Consider the following 17,563-nt stretch of genomic DNA (forward strand, 5'->3'; position numbering starts at 1 on the left):
CTCATGCTGAATATATACTTAGAAAAGGCAGCCAAATTTTAGTCTGAGTATTCAAAGACAAAAGCTAATTTCATAGGAGGTTTTTGGAATTAGGATGAGACAGCTGGGAAGCTGGCACATGTCCTAGTAATAAAGTTGGTGCGTTAGTTACACAACCACTAAAATGCTTTCTATAGATAAAGTTAAAAGAAAAAGCAAAATTAAGAGTTCAAAAAGCAGACCTGGAAAATAGTCCTCCTTAAAATTTAAGACTGTACTTCCCACTGCAAGCCATTAAGACTGGATTTTTCTCTCTAATGTTTATTCTTAATGTTTATTCTACCAAAGGGGAATATTTAATGTATGAAAAAAAAAAAAAAAAGATATGCACTTCTAGAACATAATGCCTCACAATTTTCATGTGGAACTAATACATGAAAGCATATTTTCTATTTATTTGTGTAAAACAATTACACTTTGAATCAAGATGTCACATACTTAGTCTTGACAGCCAGAACCGAAACAAAAACTCCTGTTTGTTTTCAAGTGTAGGCCAACAAAATGTCATGAATTTATCTATATTTTTCAAAAAAGATAGTTGCCACAAAAACAACATAATCATGTGAACATGGCAGGACACGAAGAATCTGAGGATTAGTTCAAAAGCACATTCCAGTCTTTTTACACAGCAGAGCAAAATATTAAGCTTAAATCTGGATCGATATAGTAAAATGACATTCCATCAAGGGAAGCAGGCTCCTGGAGGATTTCTTCTATTGGAATATAATTTAAGCAAAACCACACTCCGATATTCTGACCTTACATAAGGCAAGACTTACTGTGTTTACTATGTACCACATTTGCCCTTGACCCAAAATATTAATAATATACTGCTTTTCCATCAACAAGACTAGTAAATCATAAAAAGGATTTCTCCTTAATTGCAATATATTCTGAAGTATTCTGTTGCACTGGAATAGCGATGCTTTAAATTATAACGTTTAACCAAAAGCTATCAGTTATTTTAATGCAAATCCATTAGGCTAATTTTAATCAGATCCTGCTCATATGTTACAGTAGATTATCATTCTTAATGAAAATCTCATAATAAAACACAGCGGAGTTAAATTAATGTGCGCTATTTGGATAGCAATGTGCGAGTGGTTTCTAATATGGAATACAACCACACATTATCATTTTCCAAATACAGCATACTGCACAGCCTTGATGGAAATGAAAAACAAGAAAGTATTAATTTAAAGGCAAGTTAATAACATTTCAAATCTAGTTAAAGCTATTAAAATTTTTAATATTATCCCCAAATTTACAGCTAATGGGTCTAGCCACCAGGGTTAACCTCCCTTGCCTTTAAAATACTGTCAATGAGTGGATTTCAAGTCTTTTAGGCACATAAATCTGCAGGGGTAAAAAAAAAAAAAAAAAAAAAAGTGTAGTACACTAGAAATATACTAGATCAATAAAGGTAGGAGCTATAACACAAACATCAGGCTAGTTTTCTCTTGCTAGGAAGCCAGCATATGATCTCCTGCTTGCAACTTCAGATTGCAAACACAGTAAAAATACCATGTCAAGCATCAGTGATAAAATTGTTTCCTAACTGTTTAAAAAAATTGAGTAGAATTAGAGAATACCAAATTGATTGCCAAAGGGCAGCACTACATATTAGAGAAGGCAGGTCAAGCTTATGCCGAATCTTCCACATTTGCTAATGTGCTTCCACAGGTATGAAAAGAAGCTGCCAAATGTTTTTGCAGGCTGCTGCACTGACCCCACTGCCTTCCTTTAAATGAGACCTGACTGACTACTACGCTGACAGGAAGCATTACATCCAAACTGCTTATTCTTTGTTGTAAGCCAAGAGACACTGATTTCTTGTATCATCTACTATGCTGAAGGTGAGCAGAAAAAAAATCACAAACAATTGCACATGATTGAAGAGCAGAGCAACTGCTTATTCAGTCACACACTGTAAGAATTACCTGGAACCTGGATGGCTCAGGAACAGCTCCACAAAATCCACTATGCAGCCAGAACAGCAGCAGAATGCTCTGTTGCTTACACCTGGCCACCAGAAAAAGCCACCTCCCTCACTCCGTCTAGAATCATAGAATTGCTCAGGTTGGAAAAGACCTTAAAGATCATCAGTCCAACCACAACCTAACCATCCTACCCTAACTCTAACAACCCTCCACTAAATCATGTCCCTGAGCACCACATTCAAACGGTTTTTAAACACATCCAGGGATGGTGACTCAACCACCTCCCTGGGGGAGCCTATTCCAGCTCTTAACAACCCTTTCCGTAAAGAAGTTTTTCCTAATATCCAACCTAAGCTTACCCTGGCACAACCTGAGGCCATTTCTCCTCATCCTGTGTGGAATCAAGAGCCATCGATTTCTTGCAGGCTTTATAAAAAAACCACGCTCTCTTGACCACAAATTCAGTGATAACATGTCCCAGTGACCAACAGAGATAAATACATATTTTTATTAACTCTGTGGATCCCTGCAACCTCAGACTCACCATCAGCTAGATTTAACACCTCAACTCCAGCAAGAGCAGACCTGGAAGTTCGAATTCAGTCTGCTGCCCTACTCCATATGAACTGAGAGTAGGAATTGTCCCTCAGGAAAAGCAGGAAAGTGAATAATGCCAAGTACTGTGCTAGGAAAAGTTTATCCGCATTTTTAAATAAAGACTGTAGCTTATAAAAAATGAATGAAAAGACTGTCCTGTCAGTGACCTCGCTCACTCTCTAGACAAGATCATAACTTCCTTTTCACGGGAAAGAAGATTGCAAATAGATGCACTATTGCTATTTTGATCACTATTTATTAAAGTATGTACAGAAATAAAATCGTCTGACAAACTGGTTCTACAATAGTACTAGTTGTCTTTACAGTATAACATTACATTATGCTTTTCAATTATTTACAGCTGACGGCAGTTATTCCATTGATTTGGGAGAGAAAGGACTCAATTAGACATCAATTTATGGTTTTAGAACAGTTGGTCTTTGTTGATTTCAGGTTGAAAAGCAAAGCTTCTAAAATGGGACAAATCTACACATTGTGCTCTTTAATGCTATAACTTGGTACTAGCCACAGCTTCATAAACTCTACATAAAACTAGCTGTGCCTGTGAAGAGCATCCTAGGACACGTTTTATGAACGGTGGATGCTTACTGCAGAAGCTTCTGCACGGACCTGCTGGCAGCATCAGGAGGACACGGAGCCCTCAGGGAAGTGTTCTCTCAAGCACAGCAACAGAATTAGGAGTAAGGGCTAAGATGATAAATTCTGTGGGACATAAACAAGCATTCTGCATGGTGCAGCTCAGTTGAATGCACTCAGAGCCAGCCTCAGCACTCTCCATGCCACAGGAAGGCTGGAGGTCAGAAAGTATGAAGGGCTGGGACAGAGCTGTGCCAGGAATTTATGTTGGTAACAGACAGCCCTCACCTCATCTGCAGCAATAGGTATTTTTCTCTGCTCTTCTCATTTCTCTGTGATGAAAAATTTTAGACTTGGGAGAAAGAGGACAATAGCTTTTTCATTGTAGCCAGCAGCAAGCATGTACATTTCTAAGGGATTTTTAAAAGGTGGCTCCAATAGTTTGCCTCTTCTTTTTTGTATTTTACATTCATATTATTACATATTATTTTCCTGAAGGCTAAACATCTTAACCTTGTAGAAATGTCAGCCTCAGTAAAGAAACGAGCTCTACCTAATTTGTCCTCATTTCCACTCATCCAAAATCCCATTAAAATGAAGTGCTCTTTTTTTTTTTTTCCCCCTCCTCCTCAATATTCATTTTCCATTCAGAACAGGGCATTTTATTCCCAGGTGGTGAAAGCTCACATATGGAAATGTATTTAATTGGTTTAAAGATTTAAATATAATCTCTTCCCACTCCATTCTCACTGAACTGGCTCTCCAATAATTGAGCAAAACACTCAACAGACAGTTATATAAGACAGAAAGACACAAGACAGCTTCTCCAGCCTTAGAAAGACATTTTTGCCAATCATTTTACTAAAGCATTAATGCTTTTGATGAGAGAGCTTACCTACACAGACACCGAATTTTAGAAAAACTAAGTGAAGAAAGACTCCCTTTTCCAAGGCATTTCTCTTTGGCACTCTTCTGTCACAAGCACATGTGAGAAATCACAGCCAGGAGCCCTCTGCTCCCTCTTTCCTTACCTGCTCTGCCAAGCACACTACCATGGATTCCTGTCTGGTCTCATTTTGCCTTCGCTTCCTGCGAGTCCCAAATTCTCTCTTTTTTTTTTAATCTCATCTTCTGCCATCATCTCCAGCCCTTACTGGTAGAGCTGTAAGTGCTGCAAAAAATCACTATCTATTTTGCAGATATTTACATCATACTCTACTGTTCTTATAAAAATAGTAACATAAGAACAATTCATTTAAATACATATTGTAGGAGAAGTGTGGCCTTTAAAAATACTGTGCTGCTTTGACTACTGACTGGGGTAAAAGGTGCAAGTTCCTGCTTCGAACTGACACACTAGTCTGAAACAAATGCAAAACATCCCATACACAACTTTTCTGTGTTAATTGCTACACATGGCAGTCAAGTTATTGAATGGTACTTCAACTGAAAAAAAAAACAAACAAACCAGAAACACTTCTTCCGTTACTATTCAAACCATACACAATGACCAAACACTTCCAAAGAATACTTGTAATGGAAAAGGGGAGGGGATTAAACTTGCAAATTACAGAAGACGAAACAAAATGATGCTGCAGCTTAGAGTATTTTGCTATTTGGAACATTTCTTGTCATAAAGAGCAAGTGTACAAAGCAGTAGGAACAGTCTTCCAGCCACAATCTAACTGCCCATGAATTTACCTCTGACAACTTCTTCCACGGACTCTGTAGTTGTGGTAGTAGTGGTTGCAATACTGGTAGTTCTTTCTGTTGCTTCCTCATACTCTTCCTCTGTCTCTTCAATTTCATCACCATCATCATCGTCATCATCATCAGCATCTTCATCTTCCACAACAGTTAGCTCCTCATCTTCCTCTGGTTGTTCTTCTACTACCTTATCATCGCTAAACAAAGAAGATTATAATGATGAGTTGGCAACAATGATTCCAAAGTGCTAAGTGAGACATTTTATAGGCTACACTGTAAGGACAGGAAGATGTTTCCTCATCTCCCTCTTCCACCTTTAAATAAAACAACATAGATAGTCAGGGACTCTGAAATGTCACAATGAATGAGAAATCAGAGGGAAAAAAAAGCATTAGCAATGCTGTGAGAAAACTTGCAGGATACCAGACTGGAACTCCTCTTTGTACACAGGGATGGAAAAAAGAATTCTCATCAGCAGTACCATATTTTGACAGCTGAATAACACTCCAAATACGCTTGCTTCACTCTGCCATCAACAAATCAATTTGTAGTCTGAAAAAAGCCCAAATTAGCCCAAAATGCACTCAGCTCATACACAGATGAAAGCAGAGAGTTCCTCAGGATTTTCTCACCCAGGAGACACCTAATTCAAAGACATGCTGTGGGCTACTTTGCCTGTCATCCTCAGAAGACAACTCAGTGTCAAACCAAGCATCCAGCTGACCCTTAATTGTCTACAAATGACAATTTCATTTCATTCTGTTGTTACAACAGTATCCTGTGAATAGAAAAGCCACTATTAAGGGAATTGTGGACAAAGCAGTTTCCACAAGGTTTAGTGAAAAGACATTGTTCAAATTTTTTGTGGGAGGGAGGGGGTAGCTGACACACTGCTGCAATTCATTCCTCAGCTGACTGTTGCTAGCTCTTCTCTCTGTGGTTTTGTGTTCTTCAGGCACCTCAAAGCATGCAATGGACACAGCAGCAACACTAAGGACCCAATTATCCAGAAAGAGAGAAGAGCCTTCCAGTTTTGGCCCTCTGTACAAGAAGCATTGACCAAATGCTGAAGTCTGCAGGGTTTTCCTGATAAGACTGCTCTCTTAGCCAGTAGGCAGTCGCTCAGCATGGCAAGCTCAGAGAAGCTACACTGCAAGGCCTATGGTACTATGGTACTAAGCTGCCACATAGCGGATGGGGCCCTGATCTGGTGGTTGGCAACCCTGCCCACAGCAGGGGAGTTGGAATTAGATGGTCTCTGTGGTCCTTCCAACCCAAGCCATGATTGTATGAAATGTAAGCACACATCTGAGCTCATGAAGAAACCTCAAATTATTGGGCTAAACCTCTTAATATATCACGGGATCCTAAATGATCCTAAACGACAATTCCTGCAGCCATGTAAAATTTGCAGGAGTTCAATCAGTTTTCAGCACTAAGAAGGAATACTGCAGTCAGTTACCAAACATGTTTGGTGGCTTAATGCATCAAGAAGATCAGGATTGCTCATAATTCTGAACGATATACAGGCAATAGGCCAAAATACATACACTTACTGACTGCCATTGCTGTTTTAGGAAGATTTCCTAACTCAGCACCAGCTGTAGGAAAGTCTCACATTAGTTCATCTGTCCTCTTCTTGAAATTCACTGCTAATGAGTAAATTATCCTTAAATATTCAAACACGCAGTGACTTTTTATCATACACAAGAGGTTTTGCATCTTTTTTTTCCATGGCATCACATATGCTTGAACAGCCTTTTGTTTGACGTTAACACCTTGCCTCTTACACTTCATTTTGAAGACTAAGACTGTAACATTTCACTTTACAATATGTTGTCCAGTACAGCTTTGAGAGTAAACTCAGAGCAAAAAAGAGGATAGAATGGTCTTTTAAAAAGTGTTGGGAAGAAATTAGGAAACAGTGAAAAGAATCTTGTATGCCACAAGCACGATTACTAGGAATAAGTTAAGACTATATACAAACAAGCATGCATTCTCTATTTCTCATTCCCAAAATAACTGGCCTTTCAAAACACAGGAAAGAATTAAATAATAGAGCTTTCCACTGAGTGAAGCCTAGGCAGGTTACAAAAATGAGAATAGTAAAACTAAACTGCGGAAGAGACTGGAAAAGTGATTACCTGATTACCAGAAAAAGTGATTTCTGTTTACATGGGAAAGACTGAAAAAGGGACAAAATCACCAGGTTCTTCTCTTAGTTTTTCATTTCAAAGAACTAAATTAGAAATTCCAGCATTTCTACAATATGGTCTTCCTCCAGCATTCTAATTTCAGTATTTCCAAAATTACCATCTTTGTTCTTAGTAAATCTTTTCGAAGCAACAGAATTCTTCTGTTTCCATTTCAAACAATTAAACCTTTTTAGGAGCATGAAAGAATTGCTATACATACACTGTAACCTTTGAATAGCCAAAGGAAGATGAATTTTTAAGTTCTAATAACTGTTTCTGATCTCCAAGCTAAGGAGTTTCTAGTCTTGGCTACCTACAGACATTCAAACTAGATGTGCTGAGTATAAGGCACTCAGGTTTTGATCTAGAGCATCAGACAGACTATGCCTTTCAACTTCACAGAAAGCTACTCTCTCTTTCTTTCTTTCTCTTTCTCTCTCTCATTTGAGCTAAAAATACAGGAACTTTTAGGAAAGTGCAATTACTTTTCATTTTCCTTTCACATAAATGATTACTCTCAGATACTGGCAAGTTCATAAAGTTAAAAAATAAGAATAAAAAACCAACCCTCCAGTCCAATCACTCAACACCTCACACTAATGAAACAAACAAACAAAAAGGAAAGTCAATTAGTCATACGGAAAGCTACTTCAAAAATAATTTGTATGCATGCATCCAATAACCATCTGTTTTTAGCTACACAGCAATTAACTATGTCAGTCTCCAGCATGGAGACTACTGGAAACTCGGCATCAAGGCCAAGCTTTTCCTGTTAAGGGGGGGCGTGACGGAGACAGGATGTAAGAAGAAAATTCTCTATATGTAGCAGTTGCTTCAGCTCACCATCACAGTAGTCCCTGGTTTCCTATCTAGCAATTTATCAGAAGGAAATAGGGAACCTGACTACAGGTTGCCCCAACCTGCATCCCCTTTATGAGTTGCTCCTTCCTCCAAGAACTGTACATCAGAGAAGGTTGTTTTTGTGTGATTTTTTTTTTTTAAGGCAGGAATAATGGAAGACTACAACAGTCAAAGCTGACAGGATCAGGCTCCTGAAAATATTCTAAAAATCTTCCAAAAAAGATTTTTCGTGCTAGATTCTTGATACTATTTGTGATCATTCCTAAAAAACTGCATCTGTGCTAGCAACACATATGGCAAGATTCAAATCACAGAAATGGTATTTTGCAGGATTTATTTTACTGCCAAAGCTACAAGAAAAAGGAACAATAAAAACACAATAAAAGTGCTTTTGCCGTTGATTTTGATACCTAAATGGAAACATAAGCCTTGCTATATACTTGTAGAAACATGATACCTGAAATTGGGCTCTGCAAGGTTTTCTCTTCCCTATTAGTCCTGATGTTCAAAGAAGAGTGGAAGGGGAAAAGTGCTTTGCACTTTCTCAGTAGGATTCTCCTTCAGTGAAACTGAATACCAGAATGGGACTAGTATTATGCTCAGCTACACAACACAGTAACACAGAGCAAACCACTCGAATATAAAACAGTGAGGGACATACCCTAGCGAGCTCTAACAATAAAAAAAGCAACTGTTTACATCAGAAATCAATGCAAGTACGCTAATTCATGCTCTCCTAAGACTCAATCACAGCACACATGCTAGCAGTGCAAGCAGAAAATAACATCTGCTAAGAGATAACGGTCACAACATGATCAAGAAAAGCAATAATGTGTGAGTAGCTTAAGATCACTCTTCAGGGGCCAAGGGCCACTGGTGAGGAGGAAGAATCCCAGTGTTTGCCAGTAAGGGGACACCGAGCCTTACCCTTCAAGATAGGTTTAGTGTCTATAAACAACGCTAAGTCCCAACGGATCTCTGTCACAAAGACAGGAGCTGGAGTTGGCACTTCTAGTATTATGAAAGGTACTACACCTCCTGTAACACAACAAGAATAACTATCCTTGGGTTTATTTCTTTGGACTTCATTGTTGTTACTATTCTGAGTCTTCCTCAAAGAGCACAAAGAGAAACAACAGAGGAATTAAGTTATACTTCAGCTTTTGGACTGATGCGTCTACTTTCTGAATGGTGCCAAAACCTCCCTGCTGCACATTGCATAAAGCTCTGTTTCTTCATGTCATACCTCATGCTCCAGAGCCGTTTCACATTTCTCCATCAGCACCTGCACAGTGCTGTTTCCCACAGACATAGTGCCTCACAGTTTTTGCACACCTCTCACCTCAGCATCCACCTTCTTCCAACAGAAGCTTACTACAAGGTGAATATGGATGCTGGTATTTTTCTCAGAAATCTTTGAGTGTTAATATATGTAGCAGGTGTGCTTAATTCCCATTATTACATTTTACCTTCTTTGCTTTATGAGTATGTCTCAGTTTTGTTTCTTCTTTGCAGTACCTTAACATTTCCATATATTCCCTCGATGCCATTCCAGGCAGGGTTTTATTAGCACTACAGACTGAAGTGTTTCGTTTAAAAGACACTGTTGACATTTTGCCTTAGCTTAAGTGCCACTGGTGACAGCATTTTTCAAAGTCTGCTCAAAAAATATTTCTTGATACACTGACAAGTTCACAGATTTGTAAAGCCATATTATCATCATCTAAATTTAACAATTCAGCAGTAAACAATGGAGGTTAATTCTGAGGCTTGAACACAGGCATGAAAATATTTGCTATTTTCATACAAAACATCACTGTACCTCACTCTGCTGTCAGCAGAGACTTCTGGCAGACCAGGCAGCACCACTTCCTTTAATAGTGGACACAGAGGTCACAGTGGCTTTGAACCTCCTGCTCCTATCTCCCCACATATGGGATATTAAAATTCATTGCTTTATCATGGAAATAAGACTTCCTTCAAGCATCCAAGCAGTGCAGTGGGTTGTTAAAAGGAATCATCTACATTCCTATGTGTGATGAAACACATTACTTCAAGTTTGGCAGTTGTAGTACTGTTTTTGATGCAGCAGAGGCACTGGAGTTTCAGGCAGCCCTAAGAGGTAGCAAGTTCCATTTCCAGCACTGATATAAATAAAAACATACCAATGGGCATATTTCTGTTTCTAGAAGACATACCACTGTACAGCTACCTTCAATATGTATCTTGGCACATAGTTACAAACAGTGCTTAAAGCACAGTTCTGTTTATGCATATCTAATAACTTTCTTTACTTAATCCATCACTTCAGTAAGAACAGACACCAACATATCGTTTATTCACTTCACTCAGAATTGAGCATATTCCCATTTCTTCTTGAAGACAAAACTGGAAGACTGGTAAAAGGAAACAAATGAAAGTGAATTATGTTCACTTACTGATCAAGAAATGAGAAAAAGAAGATGAAGGTTTGATTTTAGTATTCCATACAATGTCCCTACAGTGGAGACAAAAACAAAATACAAATAAAGAGAGCAATTAGTTTTCTTTCCAACTGTGCTTTAGGACTCATGGGACTTCATCACAAGCTATGTTTTAAGAAGAGATTTCTGTCTGTAATTATTACCTTCAGACAAAAATTTGGCAAAGCTTTCAACTGCCAATAACAAATAACTAAGAACTAATTAGTAGTTTGGGGAAGTGCCTCACACCTTTGTTTGCAATGAACTCTCATCCATTTGGCACGATTTCGCCAAATAACAACTTGAACATACTTCATCACTAGGTGAAAAAGGAATGAAAAGGTGTGAGAGACAGATGTTTTGAAATCTGAAAAGATTAGCATTCACTAGACTTCTGAAACTATTTTAACGCAAATAGATTCCATCTGCACTGTGGTGGTTGTTTTGTTTTTCTTTTTAGCCATCAAAACTGAGTAACTAGAATCAGATTCATTAAGGTTGGAAAAGACACATTAAGATCATCCTTCCAACCATCAACCTACCACCAACACTGCCCACTAAACAATGTCCTTACTACTACATCTATTCTTTCCTTAAACACCTCCAGGGAAGGTGACTCCACCACCTCCCTGGGCAGCCTGTGCTGCTGCCTCACTGCTCTTGCTGAGAAGAAATGTTTTCTAATATCCAACCTGAGCCTCCACTGGGTGCAGCTTGAGGCCACTCCTCTCATCCTCTCACTGTCACCTGGGAGAAGAGGCTGACTCCCACCTTTGTCACAACCTCCTTTCAGGCAGGTGTAGAGATGTTACGTTGACTCTAGACAGCCACAGGAATTAATACATGACAGACAGCTTCCTCACATAAGCTGCTGCCTTTGCTCTTCCAGCCCAGCAAAGGAAGCTGAGAAACATTTATGAATCCTTAACTTGGACAGCTGCAGGTGCCACCATCCCGTGCTTTTCTATAGCCTCTTCAGGTCTTTTCAAATGAACTTCAGGAAACATGAGACAGGACTGGATTTTCAAGTATTCAGTCTGTGTACAACTTTGCTTCTACCAGAAGACTAATGATAAACACAGATACGCATTCCAGTATATAGGAAAGATGCAGAGCATAAAGCTCTTTAAATGTGAGTTTGGAAATAGATCCAGCTGCGAACCTCTTAAGAGTAAATATCTTCACAGAAAACACAAAACAGGAACACAGAAGAGTATGACAAATGCTTGGAATCCAAACAAAATGAGTGCACTTGACCTGGCCTAATTACCAGGCTTTTGATTAAAAGCAAATTAGAAAGCTAACAAGCAAGGAAACAAATTTCCTCACAATATGCAAGTCAAAGGTTTGGGCATTTTCCACCTAGCATTTATCCAAAGCATGCATTCCTCTGACTGAAGGATGAGTTTTCTCACAAACCAGGTTTGAACCTACCACTGCACACACTGCATTCTTCTCAACAGTGCCACTAATTAAACATATGACTCAACACAGGAACTACTTAAAGCTCAAAACTAAGCCAAGGGTGCACTTAGGAACGTGAGTGCTCACATCACTGTACTTCCTAATATTTAACTTTGGTGTACTACTTGACTTCAAGGTAAAAGTAAGTATATTAGCCACGTGAAACTGAGCACCAGAGGAGTAAATGTGAACAAGAGTAACTTTGTTTTAGTGTAGATGAGGGAAAGTCAAAACCAAGCACAAAATGAAGATTTCAGCATTCACCTTGAAAGTATAGGAGGAGGGAGTTGCACCAAAAATGTCTTTTTCCCTCAATTGCTGGGACAGGGTGGGGGGAAACAGCAGGACAGGAACTAAACCGTGAAGTAACCATGAGATTAGGCACAGTTCCAGGACAGAAAAGGGTTAATGCCAGACCCCCAGTCAACATATCTGATCTTTTAAATGGCTTATTGGCGTCAAAGCATGTAAAATTACAGTGATCTACAGAATCAGAAGTCTAACCCACGAGATACCTTAGCCATGTTTCTGCTCTGCCTGGTAAATGACCCCAAAAGCAGAAACTGCTTAAAACTCCCTTAGTTATTTTCATTAGGCCTGGATTAAACTATGCAAATAAATTAGATATCTCACAACATGAAGAAATGATGTGACATTTGGGCACGTATGAACAATTTTTAAGGTACAGATAAAATTTTAAGAATTCAGATGGGCATCTTCTACCATATACCAAATCATAACGAGAGATTCACACTGTTTAGCATTTTTGCAGCATTCATTTTGTAAATTCTAATTATTTTCCATTTTCCCTTTCGTTTTTCCTTACTCTTAGATTGCAATTATGTATATTTTCACCTATCCTAACAGAAAAAAAATAAAAAATGAACTAAGCTATTTCACAGTATTACACAAGCTGCTGTTGAATTCTTAAGACTTTACCAAACAACAGATTTATGTGATTTTTAATGTCTCTCATCTTCCTGATTTTACAGTGTTTGGTTTTTTTACCTTTACACATAACAATGATAACAAAAAATTGTCTGCTTTCATTAATTCCAGTAGAAAGAGTAAGAAGTTGCACTAAAGATCTTTTAATCTCATTTTTAAACAGAACATCTTATAAAAGGCAGAGAAACTCAAAACTAGAAATGTGTTTACAAACACATAAAATCCATCAGAATCACAGAGCCTTCTGAAATTTAATCAATAATAAATTCAAAATTCTGACAGTAGAAGAGTCACATTAAGACTGAATGCGATGGCAGGGTGAAGGTCGTCTGCGTGGCTCTATTTCAGCCAGCCTGAGAATCAGCAGGAACCCCTGGATCTGTTACAAAACACTTGTTTTTGCAAAATCTCTGCTGTAATTAGAAGGGACTGTTCAACGTCCCTTTGTCTAACCTGCTATCTCACAGCTTATCTGAGGTACTCAGTATGAACTATGAACCAAATAAGTACATGCTTTGTCTGTGGAATTCTTCACCTCAGTACCCTCACATGGCAACTACAGTCCCAAACTGCAAGAACATCTTTGTTTTACAATTGGGAAAGCAAACAAAAAATGCCAGAAGCACATAGGCACCCTGGATGCTCAATTTGTTTCCTAACATTTTTCAAAGAACATGCCATCTTAACTTTTCTAAATGCACCTATCACCAGCATCCTCTGCAAGCATCCAGACTTCCTGCTGAGGGGATCCCCTTCACTCACACAGTCAGACCAAGCTCTTCACCAGGTCAGAATTTTACTGTTTTAACCTTTTCTTATTCACTCAAGTCACAATTTCACTGCTATTTTTTCTCAGCAGTGATAAAAACAGAGATCCCATGTGAAGAAATAGCATGTTATCATGCAACGAGAGCCAAAAACATTCAAGATTAGAAATATCCTCTGTCAGCAAAATAGAAAAGTATTTACATCCACATATCCATCCACATATTCGGAAGTATGTATATGTAGCCTGTCTTAAAATGTGGAGAAAAAAAGTATTAACTACAGAAAAAGCTCTACTACACGGCATTTGTAATAGCATAGCCTCACAAGAAATGGAATTCTTAAATTTCCACAAAGCATCGTAATACTGATTTCATATTTCCAGTGTAGACCACAGTAACAACCTCCATTACTGAAAGGTAAAGGAGAGAAGGAACTGCTGGCTAACTTTGTGGAGGAATATCCAGTTACAAATCCATTGGCACACAGATATCCTGGTGTGACAATACATGCTGAAAAACCCAGATGCAAATTTCTCACTTCCAAATATTTTTTCACAAAGAATACACAACACACTGTTTGTGATGGAATGGTACATATCTTTACGTCACAAGAACTTTTCAGAACATCTAGGAGAAATGTCAGAACAGTTTATTGGGCTGCTTACTACACAAATGTATACAGGGAACCTTTTGCTCCAACATTTGAGTGTTGGACAAGTGACAACATTTTTGCTTAAAACGCTTTTGCTTATTACTTAAAGAAATAACTGCAAGAAATGACTTCATTTTTTTGAGGTCTTAAAAACAACATCCCTCTCTCAAAGTCTACAATTTATTAAATATCCAAGTTTGACACCATTAAATTCCTTAAAAAAGGCTGAACATTCATGTAAATCTTATAGGCGGTTTGCACAGCTAGCAAACTGCTCTCATAAGGGGTCACAAAAGCATGGATATATCCTACTCATCACTTTCTCAATTAGATTAATTCTCTCCGCCCATAGTCTCATCCATCATTTCTGTTAAGGCTTTATACTTAAATGGTGATTAGATTTGCCAACTCAGCATCGATGCAATTACCCCCCAGCGCAACACGCTGTTTCATCAATTCCATTGAAATTTCTTGTCCTAAGAAGAAATCCAACACTTAGCACCCTTTCTAGAGTTGTTAACACTCCTGTGCTTTCTGAATTTTAACAACATCCACACGAAAAAACAAAATGCTATTAAAAGACACTGTAAATTATCTAAGTATTAAGAAATTGTCTACATGAGAGACAAAAACAATTAACGTAAGGATGTAAGACACAGTATGCTAATAGCATACTGAATATGCTAATCACATACAGAATATGCTAATAGGACAAAATACTTGAAAAGATATTCAGCATAAGCAGTAATATTGTGCCTATTACTTGATAGCGACTTAAATTTAGAAAGAAAAGCAATTAAGTTTTATCATGAAAATACTTAGAAAAACAGAAGTTCTTAGATAAGCTGTACCATTAATATCAGCTGTGTTAAAACAATATTTTCAGATGTGTTTTATAACAGGTATAAGATGCTTTGTTATTCCAGTTGCTAACTACAAACATTAAGGAGATATGAACTTCTGACCAATTAGCTGAAATACTGTTTTTCAAAAATCACACCACCTTCCACACCCTCTCCCCTCCATTAACTCCATTTCTTTAAAATACCAATTTGGCGATGGACAATTCTTATGACATCAAGTTCACCTATTTCAACAATTGCTGTTAATCTCTATTGAAGTTAATCTGGGGAGGAGGGCAATTAATAATAAGGAAGTTTGTAACTTCTTGCGTACGTATTAGATCACTGACCCACAATTAAGAACAATTTGTATTACGATAGTCAAGGAGAACACTGTCTCTGGTTGCATCCCTCCCTGCTCTTGTGTCACAGATGGCTAAACTCCCTTCAAAGCAAACCCTGGACCACTGGCATGAATTTCCATTTCCTGAACATTTCAGGGGTATACACAGCCTGTTGGCACAGCACAGAAAAAGGGAAATCTTGTTTATCCACACAAAAGCAAGTAATTTCCTGTTTCTAAGTCAGAATCTGCAGTCCAGACCCTTTGTCAGTTTCAGATCTACTTCAACTTTACTTGTGCTTCAGGAGTGGATGCAATTAGTTTTGATTTTTTTTTTCTCCCAAGAATCATTTAGAAGATTCCCACTGGAGGATTTCTCACTGACATTTTAGAAATTGGCTTTCCAATTTAATGAAAGAGCTTACACAGAAGATAATTCGTTGTTTATTTTAATGCAAGTAATATGATAGCTTGAAAACAGATGAATACTCAACAGAGACAAAACGTTAATTTTGTTTTTCCTCCAGTGACTATTTCCAACAAAGAATTTAGCATCACCACCTTCCTTTTTCTCAATTGATGTCACTGTTTTTAGCTTTCCAATACCAAAACCTTCAGGACTCCAGATATCCTATTTCTATATTCTTAAGACATATGTTCTGGGCCCAGAACTGGTTCCAGTTAAGCTACTGATTTTTCACTCAGCACTGCAGGACAACACTAACAGTAGCAATGATGGGAGGAGGGAAGAATAGACAAGACACAAAATGGCACGGCACACTAGCTAAACTACGAGTGAACCTGCAGAAATTGAAGGGTTTAAGAAGCAGTAGGAATCTCATTCCTAAAGCCCTTGCAGCCCTACACCAGCAAGTGTGCACAACCAGCCAGCAGGCTGAGCCCCCCTCAGGCCTGCAGCTGGTCCCATGAGGATGCTGGAGACCCAGCTCCCACGCCGCAGCAGCAGAGGTGCCCATCCACATACAGGAGCCTGCCTCGCTGCACATGCACTCACAGGAAAGGTGCACAACATACGAGTCTGAAGGCCTGACCACTGAGGTCCTCCAGAGAAGTGAAGCAGAAATCTCTCCCTGAAATGGGGTGACCTCATTGCAGCCCTCCAGTACCTAAACGGAGCCTATAAACAGGAGGGGAGTCAACTCTTTACAAGGGTAGATAACGGCAGGACAAGAGGAAATGGTTTTAAGTTGAAGGAGGGAAGATCTAGGTCAGATGTCAGGGGGAAATTCTTTACTATGTGAGGTACTTAACAGGCTGCTCAGAGAGGCTGTGGATGCCCCGTCTCTGGTGGTTTCAAGGCCAGGTTGGATGGGGCCCTGGGCAGCCTGGTCTAGTATTAAATGTGGAGGTTGGTGGCCCTGCATGTGGCAGGGGGGTTGGAGATTCATGATCCTTGAGGTCCCTTCCAACCCCGGCCATTCTGTGATTCTATGAAATGGGAGGAAGCAACTAGTTGACATCACCACTTTCATCTTCTCCATGTTAGAGATCAGTTTCCTTCTTCCAGAGGTAGTTCAAATGCCAAACAGACTGAAGAATTAGTCAGATTTGTAAATAAGAAAGATTGATAAAAAGTAACGGCTCTTGCCTGGACAAAGTCTCCAATTGCTCTGTGATACACAGACCCAAAGAAGGGAGTCATGTTGGAATTGCTCATAGTTCCACCTAAAGTAGGCAAGACAAATTTTCAAGCACAGAAATGACAAAAGCCCATAATATTTGGCTTCTAAAATTATTATATCCACTCTTGTATACTCAACACTTCTTGCCTACTACAATTACTTGCTACATATCGCTGTTTAACTCAGGAATTTTTCATAAATATTTTCCACAAGTAGACAAATTGCCTGTCTGGCCTGTGTAGCTTCTGCCAAGGTAACAGCGTAACATACAAGGAGGACTCTGTGCTGCTGCAGCAGGTCAGGGCACTAAATGACTGTGGCCAATTTAAACGCACAGACTGATTTAATGACAACACTCCAGGGAATATCCATTGTAACTCGTTTTATGTTAACTTGCAGGCATTTATGAAAAGAAGACAGTAGGTAAAACCATGCATTGATATCTTTGTACCACTTGAGTCACAAAGGTATAAAATGAGCTAAAAAGTGAAAGAAAGAAAATGCAC

General features: G+C 38.7%; 1 protein-coding gene across 2 annotated transcripts in view; it reads right to left on the minus strand.

The window, feature by feature from the left end:
- LOC125703482 (amyloid beta precursor protein) overlaps nucleotides 1-17,563 on the minus strand; it is a 202,892-nt gene that overhangs the window by 81,242 nt on the left and 104,087 nt on the right. For both annotated transcript variants that reach the window (XM_048968045.1, XM_048968035.1), the window contains exon 6: nucleotides 4,875-5,077. In XM_048968045.1, coding sequence (XP_048824002.1) covers nucleotides 4,875-5,077 — 203 coding nt within the window. The remainder of the gene's footprint in view (nucleotides 1-4,874; nucleotides 5,078-17,563) is intronic.

This window comes from Lagopus muta, chromosome 1 (assembly GCF_023343835.1).
Source record: "Lagopus muta isolate bLagMut1 chromosome 1, bLagMut1 primary, whole genome shotgun sequence".
NCBI lineage: Eukaryota > Metazoa > Chordata > Aves > Galliformes > Phasianidae > Lagopus > Lagopus muta.